The sequence below is a fragment of a genome, unplaced genomic scaffold (assembly GCF_019419815.1).
Source record: "Pyrus x bretschneideri cultivar Hongxiangsu unplaced genomic scaffold, Pyrus_bretschneideri_v1 Contig30, whole genome shotgun sequence".
Taxonomy (NCBI): Eukaryota; Viridiplantae; Streptophyta; class Magnoliopsida; order Rosales; family Rosaceae; genus Pyrus; species Pyrus x bretschneideri.
The window spans coordinates 2,247,756-2,266,010 of record NW_025999613.1 but is presented as its reverse complement, the minus strand read 5'-3'; the positions used below and the strand labels follow the sequence as shown (position 1 = coordinate 2,266,010).

Below are 18,255 nucleotides of genomic sequence, written 5' to 3'. Positions count from 1 at the left end.
ACAGAGTATGTTCTTTGGTGCATCCCTGCCAAAGCAAGGCATCACCATTCGATAGGCTTTGATCAAACTATGTTGAGCCATTCTGTAGACTCCAGTCAAACTAGGTTTATACTGTTCGGTAAACTCTAGCCAAAACTAGGTCTATACCTTTCTCTCACGTTTGTGGTAGTAATCAGATCCGAGAATTTGGTAAACTTCTGTTTTCTACACTACTACCTCGAGAGGGAGTTAGAAACATGGAAGGACGAGAAAAAGTATTCACCAGTCAAAACTCTATCGGATTTATAAACTTCAAAATCGTACTCATTCATGTACATTATCATGGTGTACTTCAGGCAATATCTCGCATGATCAGACGGTCCGTATAAATGGGCCAAATAGCCATGGAATCCTTGCTCAGGAGGTACTTCTGTTTGTAATGCTTTGGGCATAAGTCTTCAAACGAAGATCATGGCAAAGGCTTATTCAGCTCTTCCATGCCATTGTTGGCTACAATGGTTTCTCATCTTCTTGATAGTCAAGTGGAGATTCACGTCTTGTACCCCACATAAAGTGGCTTCTATTAGAAACATCCAAATCAGGGAAAATCAAACTTGTGACAGTTTGACAATCACTGAATTGGAGGGAACATGATTGTGATTGGTGCTATAGGAATGAATCATCCATAAGCATCAAAGTTAGAACATTCGAGTTCTAAGACATGGTTTTCATGAAAAACATTGGGTTTCCATGAGTGTATTGTTTTATGAAAACTACAGGTTTCAAAGGCACTAAGTTTGAATGGACTGCAGGTCATTTTTAATTAATTCAATAGATCGGGACCAAACGGGGTCAATTGTGTAAGCAAAATAATCATAACATTCAGGTTAAAATTATTTAAAATGCTAAATAATAACATTGGATTCAAAAAACCATAGCCCTATGGTATTTGGGCTAGGTTACTTAACTAGGGCAAGGCCCTAGAGGCAATTGGGCTCGGGTTTGGCTGCAAGAGCAGCTTATATGTGGCTAAAGGCCACGGGCTGAGACTGGGAGCCCAACAGCAACATCTGTTAACATTTGGGCCATGTAATTGGGCATGGGTGCAAGCCTAGCAAAGAGCGGGCGGTTGGGTTGGCGTGGGAAGCCCAGCCGAAGCTAGGTTCGAGTTAGGGCAAGCCAAGCCCAGCAGACAAGTCTGCGAGCAAACTGGCCGGTGTGCATGGCATAACCTAGTGGGCTACGGGACATTGCAGGACATCAGGCCAAAATGCTGCAGGCTTTTGGTTGGGCTAAGGGTTTGCAAGCCCATTAGGTTGATCAGGCCAAAGGCCTTGGGATGTCTGGGTCGGCGCATCAAGCCCAAAGGCTGCTGCCTTGTGGTCCAAGGGTGACAAAAACGTCACCATGTCATGATGTGCGCCACACGATTGGGCTTCAAGCCAGTGGTGGTCCAGTCGTGCCATGATAGTGGTGTGGCGGTGGTGTTGCATAGTGCCAAATGCAATTTTTTTTTCCGACACGTTTAGGGTTTGAAAACCACCCAAATTTCTCCTAATTTAATTGCGTAATGCATGAAACGTATATATATATATAAATGTAGGGGGTTCATGCATCATGGGGAATGTTTTCATGCTTCATGGTCGTTTCAAATATCTTCCTTTATTTTAAGTATACCTGATTGACAGAAAACAACAAAAGCCTTTGAATTAGTAGAAGATCCTTATCTGAAAGCTAAAATTGCATCTCCAATGCGTTGTATCATGTTCAACATAGAAAAATTAAATTGAATCAATAGCATGTAGATCAATTCACATTCCTAATTTAATAGGACTGCAACAATCATCACCACGAAGTAAAATTAATATACTATTTGACCGAAAAAAAATGAGTAATTAATCAGCGTGTCTGAAAGTTAATTAGGAGAAAAGCTGGATCCAATATATGTATGTCTCGCAGAGTTAAGGGTTGAATTCCCAGAAAAACAAAAACCAAAAATCGGTCATAAAAAACACAAAAACTAAATTGATTTTACCATGCTGCTCTACTATTTAGACATCTATCCATGCATGTATCTGAGACTGCTCTAAGAATCATATTTGATGTCTAATTAAGCCATAAACAGTGACAAGAGCCATGATGAAGGAGTGATCAACGTGAGGCTCCACCACCAAAGTCAGCACATCATCTCCAAAAACTACTCCTGAACTTGACTGCTTTCTCTTTGCCTCTGCTACAATTCCTCCATTGCTGTCTCTTATTCTGAAAGTTGATAATGATGATTTACAATTCAAACCCTCTAACTTGTAGCAATTTATATCAGATCCCATTGTTACTTTATAAGAACAGGCTTTATTTCCAAGATTAATTCTACAACTTTTTCTCACTTGAAATATTCGCTTCTTGGCACCAATATCGTTGCCTTTGTACCCATTCCAACTTGTAAAAACGCTCATTTTCTTCTCACCTAATGTAAAGAGAAGTTTCCTGCGGAGATCCATGAGATAAACTTTGTTGTTGTGCTTGTTGTCGTAGTTATCTATGCGATAAACAACTTTTACATTTTCATCAAAGGTAGTGCACCCATTTCCTTGCATCACAAGCGATTTCATCCATATAGTGAAGGTTTCTCTCTTTGAAGTCATATGCTCACTTCTAGAACATGAAGTAGTACTAGTTGGTGTAAGATTTAGAGGATGAACCATGGCCATTTGGGAGCTGTGAGATGAGAGAAGTTTTTGGTTTGATTATGGAGGAAGAGATGCTTGGTGTGTGATTACTACACAGTCAAGTTAGTAATTTATCCGCACTCAGAGAGGACCACGACGAATATTAAATTTTCTGAATATATATATATATATATATATATGTTTTTATAAGTCTTGCAAAACTCCACGTTTTTTAAAGTATGCATTTGTGCAATAAAATAGAGGAAACTGCGTAGCATACAGTATATTATATAGAATGAATTAAAAAGTCGTGAATATTAATCTCTAAATTGTCATAATATAGAACAATGATTCTTTTATTTAACTTTGTTAAAACTTTTGTCCATATTTTTCACTTAAAATTTTTTATTTTGAACAAAAGTTCTAAAAGAACTATTACTCCACGTTATTACAACTCAGAAATCAATACTCAACGTTTTTTTTTTTTTTTTTTTTTTAATCTGAGGCCAAAGCTCTAATGGATCTAAAGCTGTCAAAGCCTAATGCCCCAATTGAGCTGAGTTACTAACTAGTTAAGCTTAAGAGATGCTTAAGCAGAAGAGGACTATATGAATATATGTATACGTGGGAAGGGATCCCCATTATTTTTTTAAAATGGGGATTAGTTGTGGGGTCCACACGACATTGAATTTTACCGATTCGAATTGTCTAGTTTTCAAGTTATATTATATATAGACACACACACACACACACGCACACACACATATACACATGCCCTTTATGCAAAGGGATCCCCATTTTTTCCAAAAAAATGGGGACTAAGTATGGGGCCCACTTCACATCAAACTTCAAAGAATCGAACTGTCTATGTTGTAAGTTTCAATTCATAGATCATCCTTGCAAAAATTCAATTCAATCCGAAACCACTATTTAATTATCAAGATAAAATTTCATTGTTTCTTATATAACAAAGTATTCGTTAATTTTTTTTAATCCAATTAGATGTCATAATATTTCTGATTTGACTAATATTTTGTAAGGCTGATCTATGAGGTGCAACTTAAAAAATAGACGGTTCAGATCGTAAAGTTCGATGTGGTGTGGTCCCTACAACTAATCCTAATTTTTATAAAAAAAAATAAAGATCCCTTCTCTTAAAGGCTTCTTGTATATATGTATATAAACTATAAAGTGCTTGGAATCAGTAGATAAACTGATCTTATATTCGGCATTTGCTGACTTGTTCTAGGCTCCCACGAGTATTTTATGAGCTATAAATACAATAAAGAAGTGAAGAAAATAATGGGGATTTCAACATTATTCGTGCGTGCTGATGAGATACACTTGGTTAGCTAAGAAAATGATTTTTATTGAAAATAAATTAATCGATAAACAAATAAATTAATTAATTAATAAAGCTAGCTAACAAGAACTTGATGCATTAATGTGTTTGTATCGTTTTTTTGGTGTGAGAACTCAAACACAGTACTTCTGGAGTATACATGAATATTTTTAATTAATTAAGCTACAAGCGTCTTATTTTGTATCAATTTTTTAATTCTCTTACTGTCTTATAAATAATATAAATAAGTTGTTCTCCCAATTTAATTACAGACCATATGGTTTGTTGGTATTGGAGTTTGAAATTGATCTCTAGCTAATTTATAATGGGAAATTTTATTTGAACCCACTTAATTTTCTACACCTAATTTATTCTCTACATCTATATTATTTTTAATGAAACTATCAATATCTCTTTAAACTCAAATTTACTACACTACCCTCACAAACCCAATTCAATATGTAAATTTATCTTCACACCCATTTAGAAAATAAAAACCCAAAATCAGAGTTCTCCAACTCATTAAAAGCATAAAAGAGAGTAGTCAAATGAATGATGTTTATTTCATTGATCAGAGTATAATGTCCATACATGTTTGGAGTCGTGTTTGATGAATTGATCAAACAAGCTGTCTAGAATTTAGAAGTTATGTGAGCAAACAAGATTAGATGAAGTAATTAAATCATACGTTGCAGTCCTTTTGTGTTTATCTAAGATTGAAATGTTAAATCAATATGCTATTTCTCATACAATGGAAATCGAGTTGGGTTTTAAATTGGATTCTCATTGTTCTTACCCCATTGGCGCTTCATAGACAAGATTTATTCAAACTCACCCATTGCCACAGTAATACACTTTCCTGGATGAATTACAGAACTCAAAATCATTGTATGAATACAAGCACACAATATAATAGTGATTATATAAATACAGAAAATATATAAAATGGGTTCTTTTGCCTGGTTTGTAATGTTTATTAGGCCCAAATGCTTAGGCTAGTAGTAGGGGTGTCATGAATTCGTCTAGATAATAATTGTTGTTGAGTGGCATTTCCATAAATATATCCATTGTGATTGCCCACACAATTCATATTCCATCTTACCAGAAGAGAGAAGGCTCTTTAACTAGCTGGTGAATCCATACATTAATCTAAAAAGATGATTAGCTCACCATCAAGTTAATCTAATAGAGGTTCTAGAAGAAAAAGAGCCTTTTAATAATAGCAAAGCTTCTAGAAAAAGGAGTCACGAACAAGAAGCAAAAATTGGTCGAGTGAAATGGCGTGTTCACACGACCTTTGTCACTTTTGCTTATAAAGGTTTTCTTGTTCCAGTCATCCTTCTTTGTCGACCATGGGGATTGTTTAGGCAACAGAGGAAGAATTCGAGGTTAGCAAACAACGGTTGATGTGGGTGTTCACAGTAGACACCATGTGGTTGCTTCAAAGGATTAAACCTTGTTGGTGAAGGAAGGTTGAAAGTACATAGTAGACTTGAGTGTCAAGAAAGATAGCCCCCTTGTTTACATTCAATGAAGATGTCAAGAAAGATAGGCCCCTTCTTAAATCCAATTTGTTTCTTTTAGATTCTGAATTGAAAGGAGCCTCATGCCCTCAATGGTTCATTGATTAGTGGGTTTATAGATACATTTGAATTTTATTATTCATTTCATTTTGTACTTGATGGTAATTTTGCAATAGGATAAAAAAGATATCTCACATTTAAAATTTAAGTTGGATGTAGAATGAGATTATATGGGTTCAAATAAAATTTTCCTAATTTAATTAGAGAGGGTATCAAGCGGTTATGATCTAGTAGTTTAGGGCTTGTCAGTACGTGGTTGTCCCGTTGGGTAGTTATACCAACCATATGTATCGGAGATAGCTTCTCATCTTTGTTGGCCTGATACACTTTAATATTAATGGCGCATTCAGTTTAACATTGACAATATCTTTTAAGAGCTCTTCGATGGAAAAATGTACTCATGAAGATGAAGATAGACCTATTACAACTCTGGTTGAATATTCTTTATTGGAATATTTCAAATGTAAACTTGTTTTTCTCTTGTGAGTTATGAATGATTGTGAAAATCTTAGGACATCAAGGTACATTCTTCATCCAAAACTCTACATACTTTTAATGAAGAGGCGGATTCTCAAAAAATGGATCCAATGATATTGGTAAATTTCTGTGAACATTTTGAAAAAAATAATATTATATTCATTAAATAAAAGTAATAAAAGCGGGCCACAAAAACTAATTATCGTCTACTTTCCAATAATTTGTTTTGGCCATTTAGTACTATCACTCCATCACACATTCTGATTCTAACAGTGCCGATCCACCTTATAGGACATGGTGAATCGTCCTCTATTAAAACTTCTCCACTGCTGACCTTTTTGTAAGTATTGAACCATTCTCTTATTGCACACATATGGAATGTACAACCGGTATCCAAAATCTAACTTGTGAAAGCCTTGGAGCCTGATGTTATTAAAAGAAGCTCCCCGTCACTCTCTTGCTCGATGACCACACTAGCTAAAGCTTCCTACCATCTTGGCTTTCTTCTCTTACCAAATCTTGCAATTCCTCTTCTAATGATCGACACACATTCGAATCACCCTTCCTTCTTTTCCTTTTTCTTCTTGGGTTTTGACCTACCCTTGTTGTTGCTGGTCTTCTCTTCCTTTATGTTTTTCCGCCTCCTCTCCTTGCCTTTGGCATAAAGACCTTGAGAACTCTCAGTTATATCATCTAGTTTAGCATAGGACTGAAGAGCTAAAGTACATCTTCAAGCTTCAAGGACTCTTTTCCAAACATTCGAGTTGTTCTAAAGTGCTTGAAAGACGAAGGTAGAGACCTCAGCAAGATGATAGCCATATTATCATCTTCGTAAGTTTCTTCGACCTTCTAAAAATTGTTTATGCAATTCTGGAACCTGCATACATGATCTTCAATATCACCTCCTTCTTCTAGTTGAAGCTTGAATAGTTCATCCTGGTGAAAAAGTTTATTGGACATGGTTTTGTCCTTGTAAATGTCCTCCAACTTGTCCCATGCTTCCTTAGCAGTCATTTTTTTTTTTTTGTGATATGGGACCTGACTGATCTTGTGAGATGGATATTGATGGAGCTTTTGGCCTTCTTTAGAACCTTGGTCTATGCCTTTACTGTCATGATCGTAGGCTTCTTACCAACAAGTGCATTATCTAAATCATGCTATATCAATACATTCTTCATCATCTTTTGCTAGTCCATGAAGTCATCTTTACCATCAAAAGGATCTACGCAGGCCCTAGGTCCATTGTAACCTTTCTTTTGACACCATAGAACACTTTGAACCAAGCTCTCGATACCAATTGTATTTTGACTCCCTCTAGATCTTACTTTTTGATGTATCCGGTGATAAAAGCATATTTATGCGACTTAGTTAGCTTGTTTTCTTACATTTATATTGTTAGTTCCTAGTTATTTAGTATTTTGAGCTATTTTCGTGTGTTTGTAGGTCCAATTGGCTAAAATGGCAAGAAAGTGCAATTTAGAGCATTTTGGAGTAGTTTTGGGCTTAGAATGGTTAGCACATGCTTGGAGCAAGGTGGATGGACGAAATTGAAGACCAAAGGAGGCTAGGAATCTACTAAAGGATGGAAGAAATTAATGCAAGACTTGGAAGAAAATGAATCAACCACAAAGAAGGAAACATGAGTCAAACTTCCTTATTTTGATTTAGTTAATCCTAATCTTTTCCTACTTATGTTCCAGCTATCAAAGGGGTTCCTAATCAATTTGGGACACTTAAATATATGTTCTAGCAGCCTAAATCCTAGTCAAAGTGGGATGCCGCACCTCCTTGCCTTTTCTCTTTCCCTTGCCATGCAAGGTATCATCTTTCCTAATTCCTAATCCTTGCCGCAAGTTTCCTACCCTTCTTCCCTTAGGATTCTGACTTTAATTATCCTTTTCCTTGAGGATTTGGGGTCCAATTCTTTCCCAAAACATTTAATTAAAGTCATGATCCTTGCCCTAAAAGATATACATTCGGCCGCACCTATTCACACATATATATCACATACACAATTCTAAATCACTCTCTACACACACACAGCCGCAACCACCATTCAGCCATCATCCATACACACTTCCGCACCCTATCATCCATCATACTTCCCTGCCATTCATCAACCCTTCACCATAGTACACCATAACCCAAATTCACCCATTCCATTCCCTTGTGTCGCAGCCTAGCAAGTAAGAAAGAGAAAAGGAGCAGCCTTGGACGTTTTTGCTATTCAAGTTGGATTGTTGGAAAGTTTTTAGATGTAATCTATCTTTTGTTTTCAATGTTTAATTTAATTTCTATTTGTTTTGCTGTGAACATGAGAGGCTAAACTTGTTTTAGCTAGAGGAGACTTTGAAACCATGATTATATTTGCAATATGAATTGATTAATTCCAATTGTGATTTCATAAATTGTGAATGGAATTTACTTAACCGTTTGATCAAGAACTTATTCATGTATGTTGATTAAGGGGGCCTACTTAGTTTGCATGCATGAATTTGATGCTAGAATATAAGGGAGTTTCACATAATCGTTATAAACTTATATTCACAAGTAGTAAAGGTTGCTGGTCAGAATCATGTTAAGTTAAATTCCTGGCATGAGTATCATGATGTCATAGTTACGAATGCCTTGTCAATGCTTATGATTTTCACAAAGCTTGATGATCTTTGCTTGTGTCTCTATTATGCAGTTCATGTAGGGAACTTGGGAAGAATAATTTGGTTGCCGATGCGTTGTCCGTCCAATTCAATGACTTAAGGAAAATCTGAGGATTAATTAGTGATGTCACGATTAATTTGGGGTGTTAAGGTTCATGGTTTATTGAAAAAGCAACTGGAAATCAATTTGTATGCAAGTGTGTTATGTGTGGAGAAGGACCCTCTAGCTAGCTTATCATCCATCCATTTACCCAATTTTGTACCAAACTTTGTCTAAGTCTTTAAGTTACTTGTATTTACCTTAAATTCATCAAAAACCCAATCCCCTTTAATTTGTTGTGTCAAATTAGTTAGAATCTGTCCAAATTGTGTTTTTAAGTGTTTTGAGTCAAGTTAAAGTTAGAATTCGTCCACATCACCCTTGGTGTCTAGTTTGAGTCTTTTTTATTGTTTTGTGCTATTTTGAGTCTTTTTAGTTTGTTTTGAGTTCTTTGAGTCTAGTTAAATGTTTTCAAGCCTAGTTTTATGTTTTTGAGTCAGTTTTAAGTAGATTAGCAATCCCTCATAATCCCCAACCTAGAACGATCCCTACATACATCTTTACTACAATTGTCAATAAGAGGGTTTAATTTGGCAGGACTTTTGCCTACGTCCAGTTGTGATTTATTTGGGTAGAGAAATCACAACTTCTTTGATTAGTAACAGAGTATACATAATTTTTGCAAACTCTAGAACTAATCCTTCTTCTCTAGTATCGGCTGTCTTTGGATTCTCTCACCTTTTTCCGCCTTGCCACACCCTATTTATAAGCATAGGGTGCGGCTCACATGTCTCTTGACAAATTATATTTCCTATTTTAAGCGGAATAGGAAATTATACTTCCTTTCAAAATAGACTTCTAGGATTCCTAATCTAAATTGAATAAGGAAACGAAGATTCTTTCCTAGTCCTTTTAGGAGAAGAATTGGTGCACCCTTTGTATTTTTTGTTTTTCTTTAAAATAATTTCCCCATGAATAATTCGTTGGGCAGAATATTTTTTATTTATTTATTAATTGGACAAGACACTGTCGTCGAGCAAGCTTTCGTTGGGCTAGGTCGGTCAACGGTCTTTTGCTTGACGACTTTATTTCACTGGGCAAATGGAGTTGGCCTAACGAATGATTCTTTTTCGGGGCAAATATTTGAGTGACGGGTTTTGCCTGACCATGTTTGCTTGACGGAATGTTGTCGGGCAAAATTATAAGCGACAAAAAGGTATTTTGTCCGACAAAGTTATTTCATCTGGAAAGCGGTTTTTTCTTTTTTTATTTATTTATTTTTTTTTTTTGTAGTGTGACCTTGGCCATTTGAGAGCTGTGAGAAGAGAAGTTTTTGGCTTGATTATGGAGGAAGGGATGCTTGGCATGTGATGGGACTGCTACACAGTCAAGATAGTGATTTATACTCTCTCAAAGAGAGGGATTAAGACCAAATGAATGTCAACACAGAATGAAAAGGACAATATACAGGATGGGTAGAAGAAGTTGTGATACTTGGCTCGATCATGATCCAAAAACGCAGGATCCGGAGATAATAATATATAAAAAAAATAGTATAAGAATGCACCAATCCTAGGGATCCATAGGATTAATTGTGGATCCAACACAACAATAAAAAAAAGCGTTTAAGTTGTTTCGTCTTATATTTTTGTATTTAAGATCTTGTATATCTATATAAGTATGTATCTCTCAAAAATCTATACATCTATACAATAGGATCTTTTTATTGTATTCGGCTCAATCCTTTTAGTAAAAGATTGGGCCGAGTTTAATTTCAATTTCAATTAAGAGAACTAACAGTAAATAATTACTGGATTACAAAGTATCCATTGCTTCGAATTCGAATTTGATCTCCTTCCATACTTCACAAGCAGCAGCTAGTTCCGGACTCCATTTACTAGCCTCACGAGCAAGATCACGTCCCTCATTACGAGCTTGTACACATGCTTCTAGAGCTACTCGATTAGCTACGGCACCAGGTGCATTTCCCCAAGGGTGTCCTAAAGTTCCGCCACCAAATTGTAGTACAGAATCATCTCCAAAGATCTCGGTCAGAGCAGGCATATGCCAAACGTGAATACCCCCTGAAGCCACAGGCAAAACACCTGGCAGAGAGACCCAATCTTGAGTGAAATAAATACAGTGACTTCGATATTTTTCAAAAAGATCATGACGTAGTTGTGAACACGAAAAATTCCTTGAAACAAGAAACAAGAATAATGTGTACAAAATAATATTTTGTGTTTGATGATTTTGGGGTTACGATCTCTCTCAAACTTAGTCCTCTGATTCTATCTTCGTAGGGTGTAGGTTTGTGGATGAGTTGTTGATCCAAAGGGTCGTCGGGGCTTGATCTAAGGATGAACAGTTGATGAACGGATGAACACTTTCTTCAAGGGCCGTCGGGGCTTGATCTTGAATAATGGTTGTGTGGATTTCTTCAAGGTCTTTTGGGCTTGATCTTGAAGGTTGATGGATGAGCGGATCTTCAAGGGCTTTTGAACTTTAAGGCTTCAAGGTTTTGGTGTGTGGGTTTGTTGAGGTTGTTGATCCAAAGGGCCGTTGGGGCTTGAGCTTAGGATGAACGGATGATGAATGATGAACGCTTTCTTCAAGGGTCGTTGGGGCTTGATCTTGAATAATGGTTGTGTGGATTTCTTCAAGGGCTTTTGGGCTTGATCTTGAAGGTTGATGGATGAGCGGATCTTCAAGGGCTTTTGGGCTTAATCTTGAAGAACGATTGGATGTGTGGATTTGTTGAGGTTGTTGATCCAAAGGGCCGTTGTGGGCTTATGCTTAGGATGAACGGATGAACACTTTCTTCAAGGGCCGTCGGGGCTTGATCTTGAAAGAGGATTTAACGAAGAACGAAGAGAGCTTTCTTGATCCTTCGGAATTCTTGGGAATTTGGATGGTTGGAAGCTTTGGAGTTTCAAAGCTTCAAGGATTTGGGGAATTCCTCTTCTAATTTTGGAGTAGAGAAATGTATTTGTGAATTCCTTGATGCTTGATACCTTGATGGAGAAGCCTATTTATAGGCTTTGAGAATGAATCACCACCACAAAATATTTTTTTTCCTTTCCAAGCACCATTGCCTAATTTTCCCACTTAATGCAATATTGAAATTGAAGTGGTGTAACTTATGGCCTAATTTCCCACTTAATACCATTTTAAACTTGAAGTGGTCTAACTTATGGCCTAATTTCCCACTTAACACCATTTTAAACTTGAAATGTGTATGCTTTGTCATTGCCCAAATGAGAAAAACTTGCTTTGATCCGTAATGGATTGAAGTGTGCTTGCCTTGTCATTGCCCAACATGAGAAGAAAAACTTGTTTTGATCCTCAATGGATTGAAATGTACTTGCCTTGTCATTGCCCAAAATGAGAAGAAAAACTTGTTTAATCCTTCAAGGGTATTTCTTCCTATTTTGTTGAGTCACACGCCATGTGTACAATTTGTACAACACGTGGCGTATGCCATGTATGCCTTGACACGTCAAAACTTTAATGCATTGGTGAACATTTGTTTTACTGAAATTTCGATGTCTACAAATGCCCCCACTTCAAGGCGCGTCGTAGACATGTGCTTGACACGTGTAGAAGATGCGTTTTGAAGTCCCTTAATGTAGATGTCAACCCAAGGGCCGTCGAGGCTTGATCTTGAATTGGGCTGGAAATTTCTTCAAGGGCCATTGAGGCTTGATCTTGAGTTCGACTGGAAGATTTTCTGGTTTCCTCCAATCGTTGATTTTCCACAGGCTTAGTCTTGAACTGGGCTGGAGGATTCTTTTGGTCTCCCCCGAAGGTCTGAACTTACACCTTTTATCTGGAGTTGAATTTGATTCAAGGGTGGAGAACACTTGATTTTGAATCGGGCTTGTGATTTCTTCAAGGGCCATCGAGGCTTGATCTTGAGTGAAAATAGGACCATGAGCGGTTTCAGGATTCAGACACATGGCAGGCAAGCACGAGGTGGAGGTGATGACCTGTTTCTTTGTTCAATCTTTCCAATTCGTATTGAAGAGGGTTAGAGGATGACTCAGCATATGCAGTTGTTGCGTTTGCTGACGATCCACAAGATTGATGTTTCATTGTCATTCGTCTTAGCTGTTCTCCAAGAAGATGTGGTCCCTTCTCTGGAAGTGTATCAACCGTTGAAGATGACTACTCGAGAGCAACGCTAGGTAAGCAACCAGGGAATAGATTCCAGGTAGTCGGTTCCAGATCGGAAAACTGACTCCAAGTGCCGGCTGATTGCTCCCTTTCACTTTGCCATGCGAGTAAGAACAAGGATCACCATGCCTCTGCCTCTAGTAACGGGCGACATTGGCCCTACCAAGTCGATTGCCCACTACATAATTGGCCAATGACTCGTCTGCGGGTGTAGTTTGTTGGCAAGTAGTGCTGGTACCGGCTTGTAACGTTGGCAGCGGTCATACTTTTGTATTAACTTTTTAGCATCTTGATGCATAGTAGGCTAGTAATAGCCTGCGTTAAGCTCATTTTATGCTAAGGATCAGCCTCTAGAGTGATTTCCACAAACACCTTCGTGGATTAAATGTAGAATATTTTGGTCATTGGGAAACGCTAAGCAGCGAAGATGTGGTCCAGTGTAGGATCTTCGGACGAGAATACTGTTCCACATGCAATGACATGCTGCCTTTGTTTGAAGCTTTCTAGACTCCAATCTTTCTATAGGGAGTGTGCCATCAACCAGGTAGTCTATAATGGAATCTTGCCAGTTTCGAGTTGTACTAACCTATAACACCTCGGCTACTGGCTCCGAGTCTATGATTGGCTTGTCTAGATACTCCACCAAAATAGAGCATTTGAGTTGAGGGTCGAAGGCAGAGCCTAGGGAAGCTAACGAATCCGCGTGGGCATTGTCTGCTCGTGAAACTTGAGTGAGGGTTTAAGTGTGAAATGCCTTAAGTTGCTTTCCTACCTTCTCTAGGTATTGCGCCATCTTCAGATGTTTTGTCATGTATTCCCCAGTAGTCTGGTTGATGATCAGCTAGGAATCAAAATGAATTGCAAGCTTTTTCATCGACAAGTCTTTTGTCATTCGAATGCCTACTAATAGGGCTTCGTACTCTGCTTTCATTGTTAGATTCTTTGAAGCCTAGAGTCATTGCCTGCTCGAGCATTGAACCGTTTGGGGTGTCAAAGACCACGCTTGCTCTCAAGCCTAGTTGAATGCATCATCGACATGCAAATGCCAGAAGTTTCCATCGAGTGAAGTAGGCGTGGTCAGGGTGTGCTCGGTTGCCTTTGGGGCGTTGTTGAGTCGCTCTGTGGTGTCCTCTAGGCTAAGCGTGAATTATGCTACGAAGACCGCCAAGACTTAAGCCTTTATCATCGTTTGGGGTTGGAAAACTAAACCGCATTGGCCAAGTTTCAATGCCCATTTCATTACTCGTTGAGAAGCATTTGGACCATGTAGGATTAATCGTAGAGGATACTGAGTTATTACGATGGCTGTATAAGCTTGATAATATTGTCTGAGCTTCTGAGCCGCAACAACTAGTGCCAAAATTAATTTCTCGATCTTCGGATATCTAGTTTCCGCATCGAGAAAAGCTTTACAAGTGTAAACTACTGGTAGTTGGGTCCCTAGATCTTCTCGTATAAGGCACAGTTCACCATTACTTCGAAGACTACCAAGTAAATGTATAAGTCTTCCGTTGCTTCCTGCTTGGATAGTAAGGAAGGTGATGTGAGCTATTCCAAGTATTGGAAAGCTCTTTCGCACTCATTATACCATTTGTCTCGTTGTGTCCTCCTGATTGCTTTGAAAACGACTTGCATCAATTGGTGGACCGCGAGAAGAAGCGGTTGAGTGCGGCTGCTGGTCCTGTCAAGCTTTAGATCTCCTTCAAGGTAGTTGGAGACTTCATTTCTAGGATTGCTCGGATCTACTTGGGATTGCCTCAATTCCTCGTTGGGATACTAGGTACCCCAAGAATCTGCCTGTAGATACTTTGAATGTGCATTTGGTGAGATTGAGAGTCATCTTGTACTTTCTAAGGATGTTGAAAGTTTCCACCAAGTTGCCGATGTGGTCTAATCGCTGCTTACCCTTTACCATGATGTCGTCGACATAGACCTCTATGGTTACTCTAATTTGCTTCTTGAACATCATGTTTACCAATCGTTGGTATGTGGCTTCCGCGTTCCTGAGGCCAAAAGGCATGACCTTGTAGCAGTAGGTGCCTCACTCGATCATGAACGCGGTTTTCTCCTTATCGGGCTAGTGCATAGCTATTTGGTTGTAGCCGAAGTATACGTCCAAGAAACTGAGCAATTGGTTCCCAGAAGTTGAATCTACTAATAGATCAATTTAGGGAACTCGATAAGGATCCTTCGAGCATGCTTTGTTGAGGTCGGTATAGTCCACGCAAACCCTCCATTTGCCCTTCTCTTTCTTCATTACTAGTATGATGTTGGCAAGCCATGCTGAGTGTGTTACATCTTCTATAAATCCGACCTCCAATAGCTTGTCGATTTCTACTTCGATGATTGCCACTCGTTTGGATGCGAAATGTCTTCTCTTTTAGATCATTGGTTTGGCAACAGGGTTGACGTGCAGATTTTGGCAAGCTATCTTGGGGTTGATGTCGAGCATGCAAGAATGATGTGTTCGACGTCTTCTTCAGGTTTTCATCCCAGCTCGTCTGCTGGTGCATTTACTTAGACACCATCTTCTTAATCCGTCTGCTGTAATTGTTATTTGGTAGCTTCATCGTCCATTTGGACCTCGGTAGCCTCTACGGGGGTAAAGGTCTTCTTTTTTTACTCCTTTAGTACTTGCATAGTGCATCGTCGAGATGTGGTCTGGTCAGACTTGATTTCTTTGATTACTCATCCTAGGATGCAGAATCAGATTTTTGATACTTAATAGAGGTTACGACATCTAACTTTATCAGCCAAGGTCACCCTAGAATCCCATTGTAAGGAGACGAGTCACTTACTATTGTGAACATCGATTTTGAGATAACTGGCAGTGTTCTCATGTCAAGTGTAATGTTGCCGATGGCAGTCGAAATGTGTGCATTAAATCCGATGAGTACCTCTATTCAATGTATGATTGTGTTTTCCAGGCCCATTTTCTAAATTACCAAGAACTAAAGTAGGTTGATCACATTGTTGTTGTCAACCATCATTATGTCAACTATAACAGGGACTAGTTAGACAGATACCATTAGTGCGTCATCATATGGGAAGTAGACGCCTTCGGCATCCTGCTCAATGAAGCCAACGATGGGTCCAAGTTGGGTATTGACTACCTGGACTTGTGAAGCTAGTAAAGCCTGTTGGACTATCTTCTTCTTAGAGTTATTGGTGGCCTTCAATCCAGATTGTCTTGGTCAGTGACTCTTCGTCGACATCTGCGTTTCTTCTAGGATGCGTAGCTACCTTGTCTAAGTATCTGTCGACCTTACCTTCTTTCACCACCTTCTCTAGGTAGTTTATCCAATTATAGCAATCGTCAGTTGTATAACTAGGACCTCGATGGAATTCGCATTACTTAGTGTGGTCCAACTTAGAGGTATCTCCCCTTGATTGTTTTGGCAGCTTAAACCATGGTTCGCTCTTAATGTTGTGGAAGATTTGGTGAATTGATGGACGGAGAAAAGCAGTAACTCAATCTAGCTCAATTTCTCGCAGGTTGCCAATTAAACTTGACACATGGAGAGAAGCAGTCACTCAATTTCTCGTAGGTTGCCAGTTCAACTTGAGTCGGATTGAGCGATTGTTTCTCTCCATCTGTTGTGCTGCCTACTCCGATGTGAGATGCATAATGCTCCTTGCGGGCCTAGCAGCAAATAAACATTTTGCCTGGAAGGTTGCTCATGTTAATTATCGAAGTGTGGCCCTAATCATGAGTGTGTACACGTCCGCGGGCCTAACCAAGAATGCACGCTCATTCACGCACTAAGATTGGAGTATACGCTATCTTAAAGGCCTAGTCGGGAGTGTAAGATGGAAAAGTTTACACTATCTTGGTCAAGGGGCTGCTTGTTGAGACGTCACTGGAGAAGTTTATCGTCTACCATTGTCCTACTTCGGGACACCTCGTATGGGGCATGCTGCATCTTGGTACGTTGTAAAAGCTGATTCACCAAGGTCGTCTGCTACGTGAGGGCGCTAATCAACTCTATGAGTAGTGGCTCTTTGGACGGTATGCGTCTCTTTGAGTAGTGGAAATGTAATGGGCCCTAGGCGCGAGATTTGAGTTAGGATATGTCAAATCTGCAAAGAAATAGGGTGAAAATATCTTCGGTTCAATCATCAATCCAGAAATCTGAAGCCGGGACTGTTAAACAAGTCTTGGGCCGGTTGGGATTGCTTTGAGGGCCACGGGAGTAGGCTAGACCTCGGATTGGAGCGCGAAAGTTGGTTGGATCATCGAAAAAAGTTGGGCCGCTAGTGTGGATTGCTTGGCGTGCAGTGCGAGTGGGTGTTAGGCCTAAGCTTGGCTCAGGAGCACACTGGGCTAGCGCTGGCCTTGGACCCTTGAGCGAGGTTGCTTCTCTTACCCTAGCTGCTTGGGCTTGCGCTATTGAAGTAATGGCTCGGGCCGGCTTGCGCTGGGCCTAGCTTAGCTGCCTTGCAGTGTGGCTGTAGATTAGGTCGTGCTCTAATTGGATGAAGCTTGGGATGCTTCTAGCGCCTGGGCTTGCTGCTACAAAGTTGCGTGGCCCTGGACTATTGGCTGCCTCACTGCTCCCTGCTCGTCATGGGCTTGATGCTGCAAAGTGGCATGGGCTATTGGTTGCCTCGCTGCTCCCTGCTCACCATGGTCTTGCTGCTATGTAATTAGCCCACTCCCTACTACCATGGTGGTCCCTGTGGCTGCCATGGTGGTGGTGCTCCTTGGTGGCAAAGTTGCTCATCTTGCCATCATATTGAACCTCGTGGATCATCATGCTGGGGCTACGTCTTGTCCTTTATCATTTGATCTAGATCTTTGGGCGTTGAAAGTTCCGTTCATTGTGGCTTCCGAATTTCCCGTCATTGTATTTTCTCCTCACCTTTATTCAAAGAATTAAAAAATTCTAGGAATAAGAAAGTATGAAAAACTTACGAATGAACGAGAAACTTTGAATGTGAGAGTCTTCTTCGAGCATGTGAATCAAGCTCTCAATGAAATCACCAATTTGTGGATGCAAATTTCCACTATTTTCTCCTTTGACGAAAATGCACCTTTAAAATAATAACAACTAAGATTAAGGCCAAAAGCCTCATGCGCCACGATGAATAGAGGGGAGGCTTTGGCCGAAAAATCTCTGATGACAAAGTTAGAATTCTTAAAAGAATGTGCTTAAGAGTTTGCAGGTAGCCAATGGCCTCGCTTTTTAGTGGGAGAATAGGGCTATGTATAGGGGAGTGACCGGCCCTATTTGGAGAATAGGGGTTGGCCATATTTGGTCAAATTGTGAGTATAATTGCAAGACATTATGTGAAATAATATCTTGCAATTAACTTGGCAATTAAACCTAAA

The 18,255-nt window shown here is 39.3% G+C and overlaps 1 protein-coding gene across 1 annotated transcript; it reads right to left on the bottom strand.

Moving 5' to 3' along the window:
* Positions 1-2,072: 2,072 nt before the first annotated feature.
* LOC108866431 (protein LURP-one-related 3-like) lies at positions 2,073-2,636 on the bottom strand. Its single transcript, XM_048590126.1, has one exon. The coding sequence runs from the start codon at positions 2,622-2,624 to the stop codon at positions 2,073-2,075; it is 552 nt and encodes a 183-aa protein (XP_048446083.1). The 5' UTR covers positions 2,625-2,636.
* Between the last annotated feature and the right edge of the window lie 15,619 nt (positions 2,637-18,255).

Coding starts and splice junctions, on each gene's coding strand:
- LOC108866431 (XM_048590126.1), bottom strand. CDS start 2,624: ATGACTTCAAAGAGAGAAACCTTCACTATATGGATGAAATCGCTTGTG.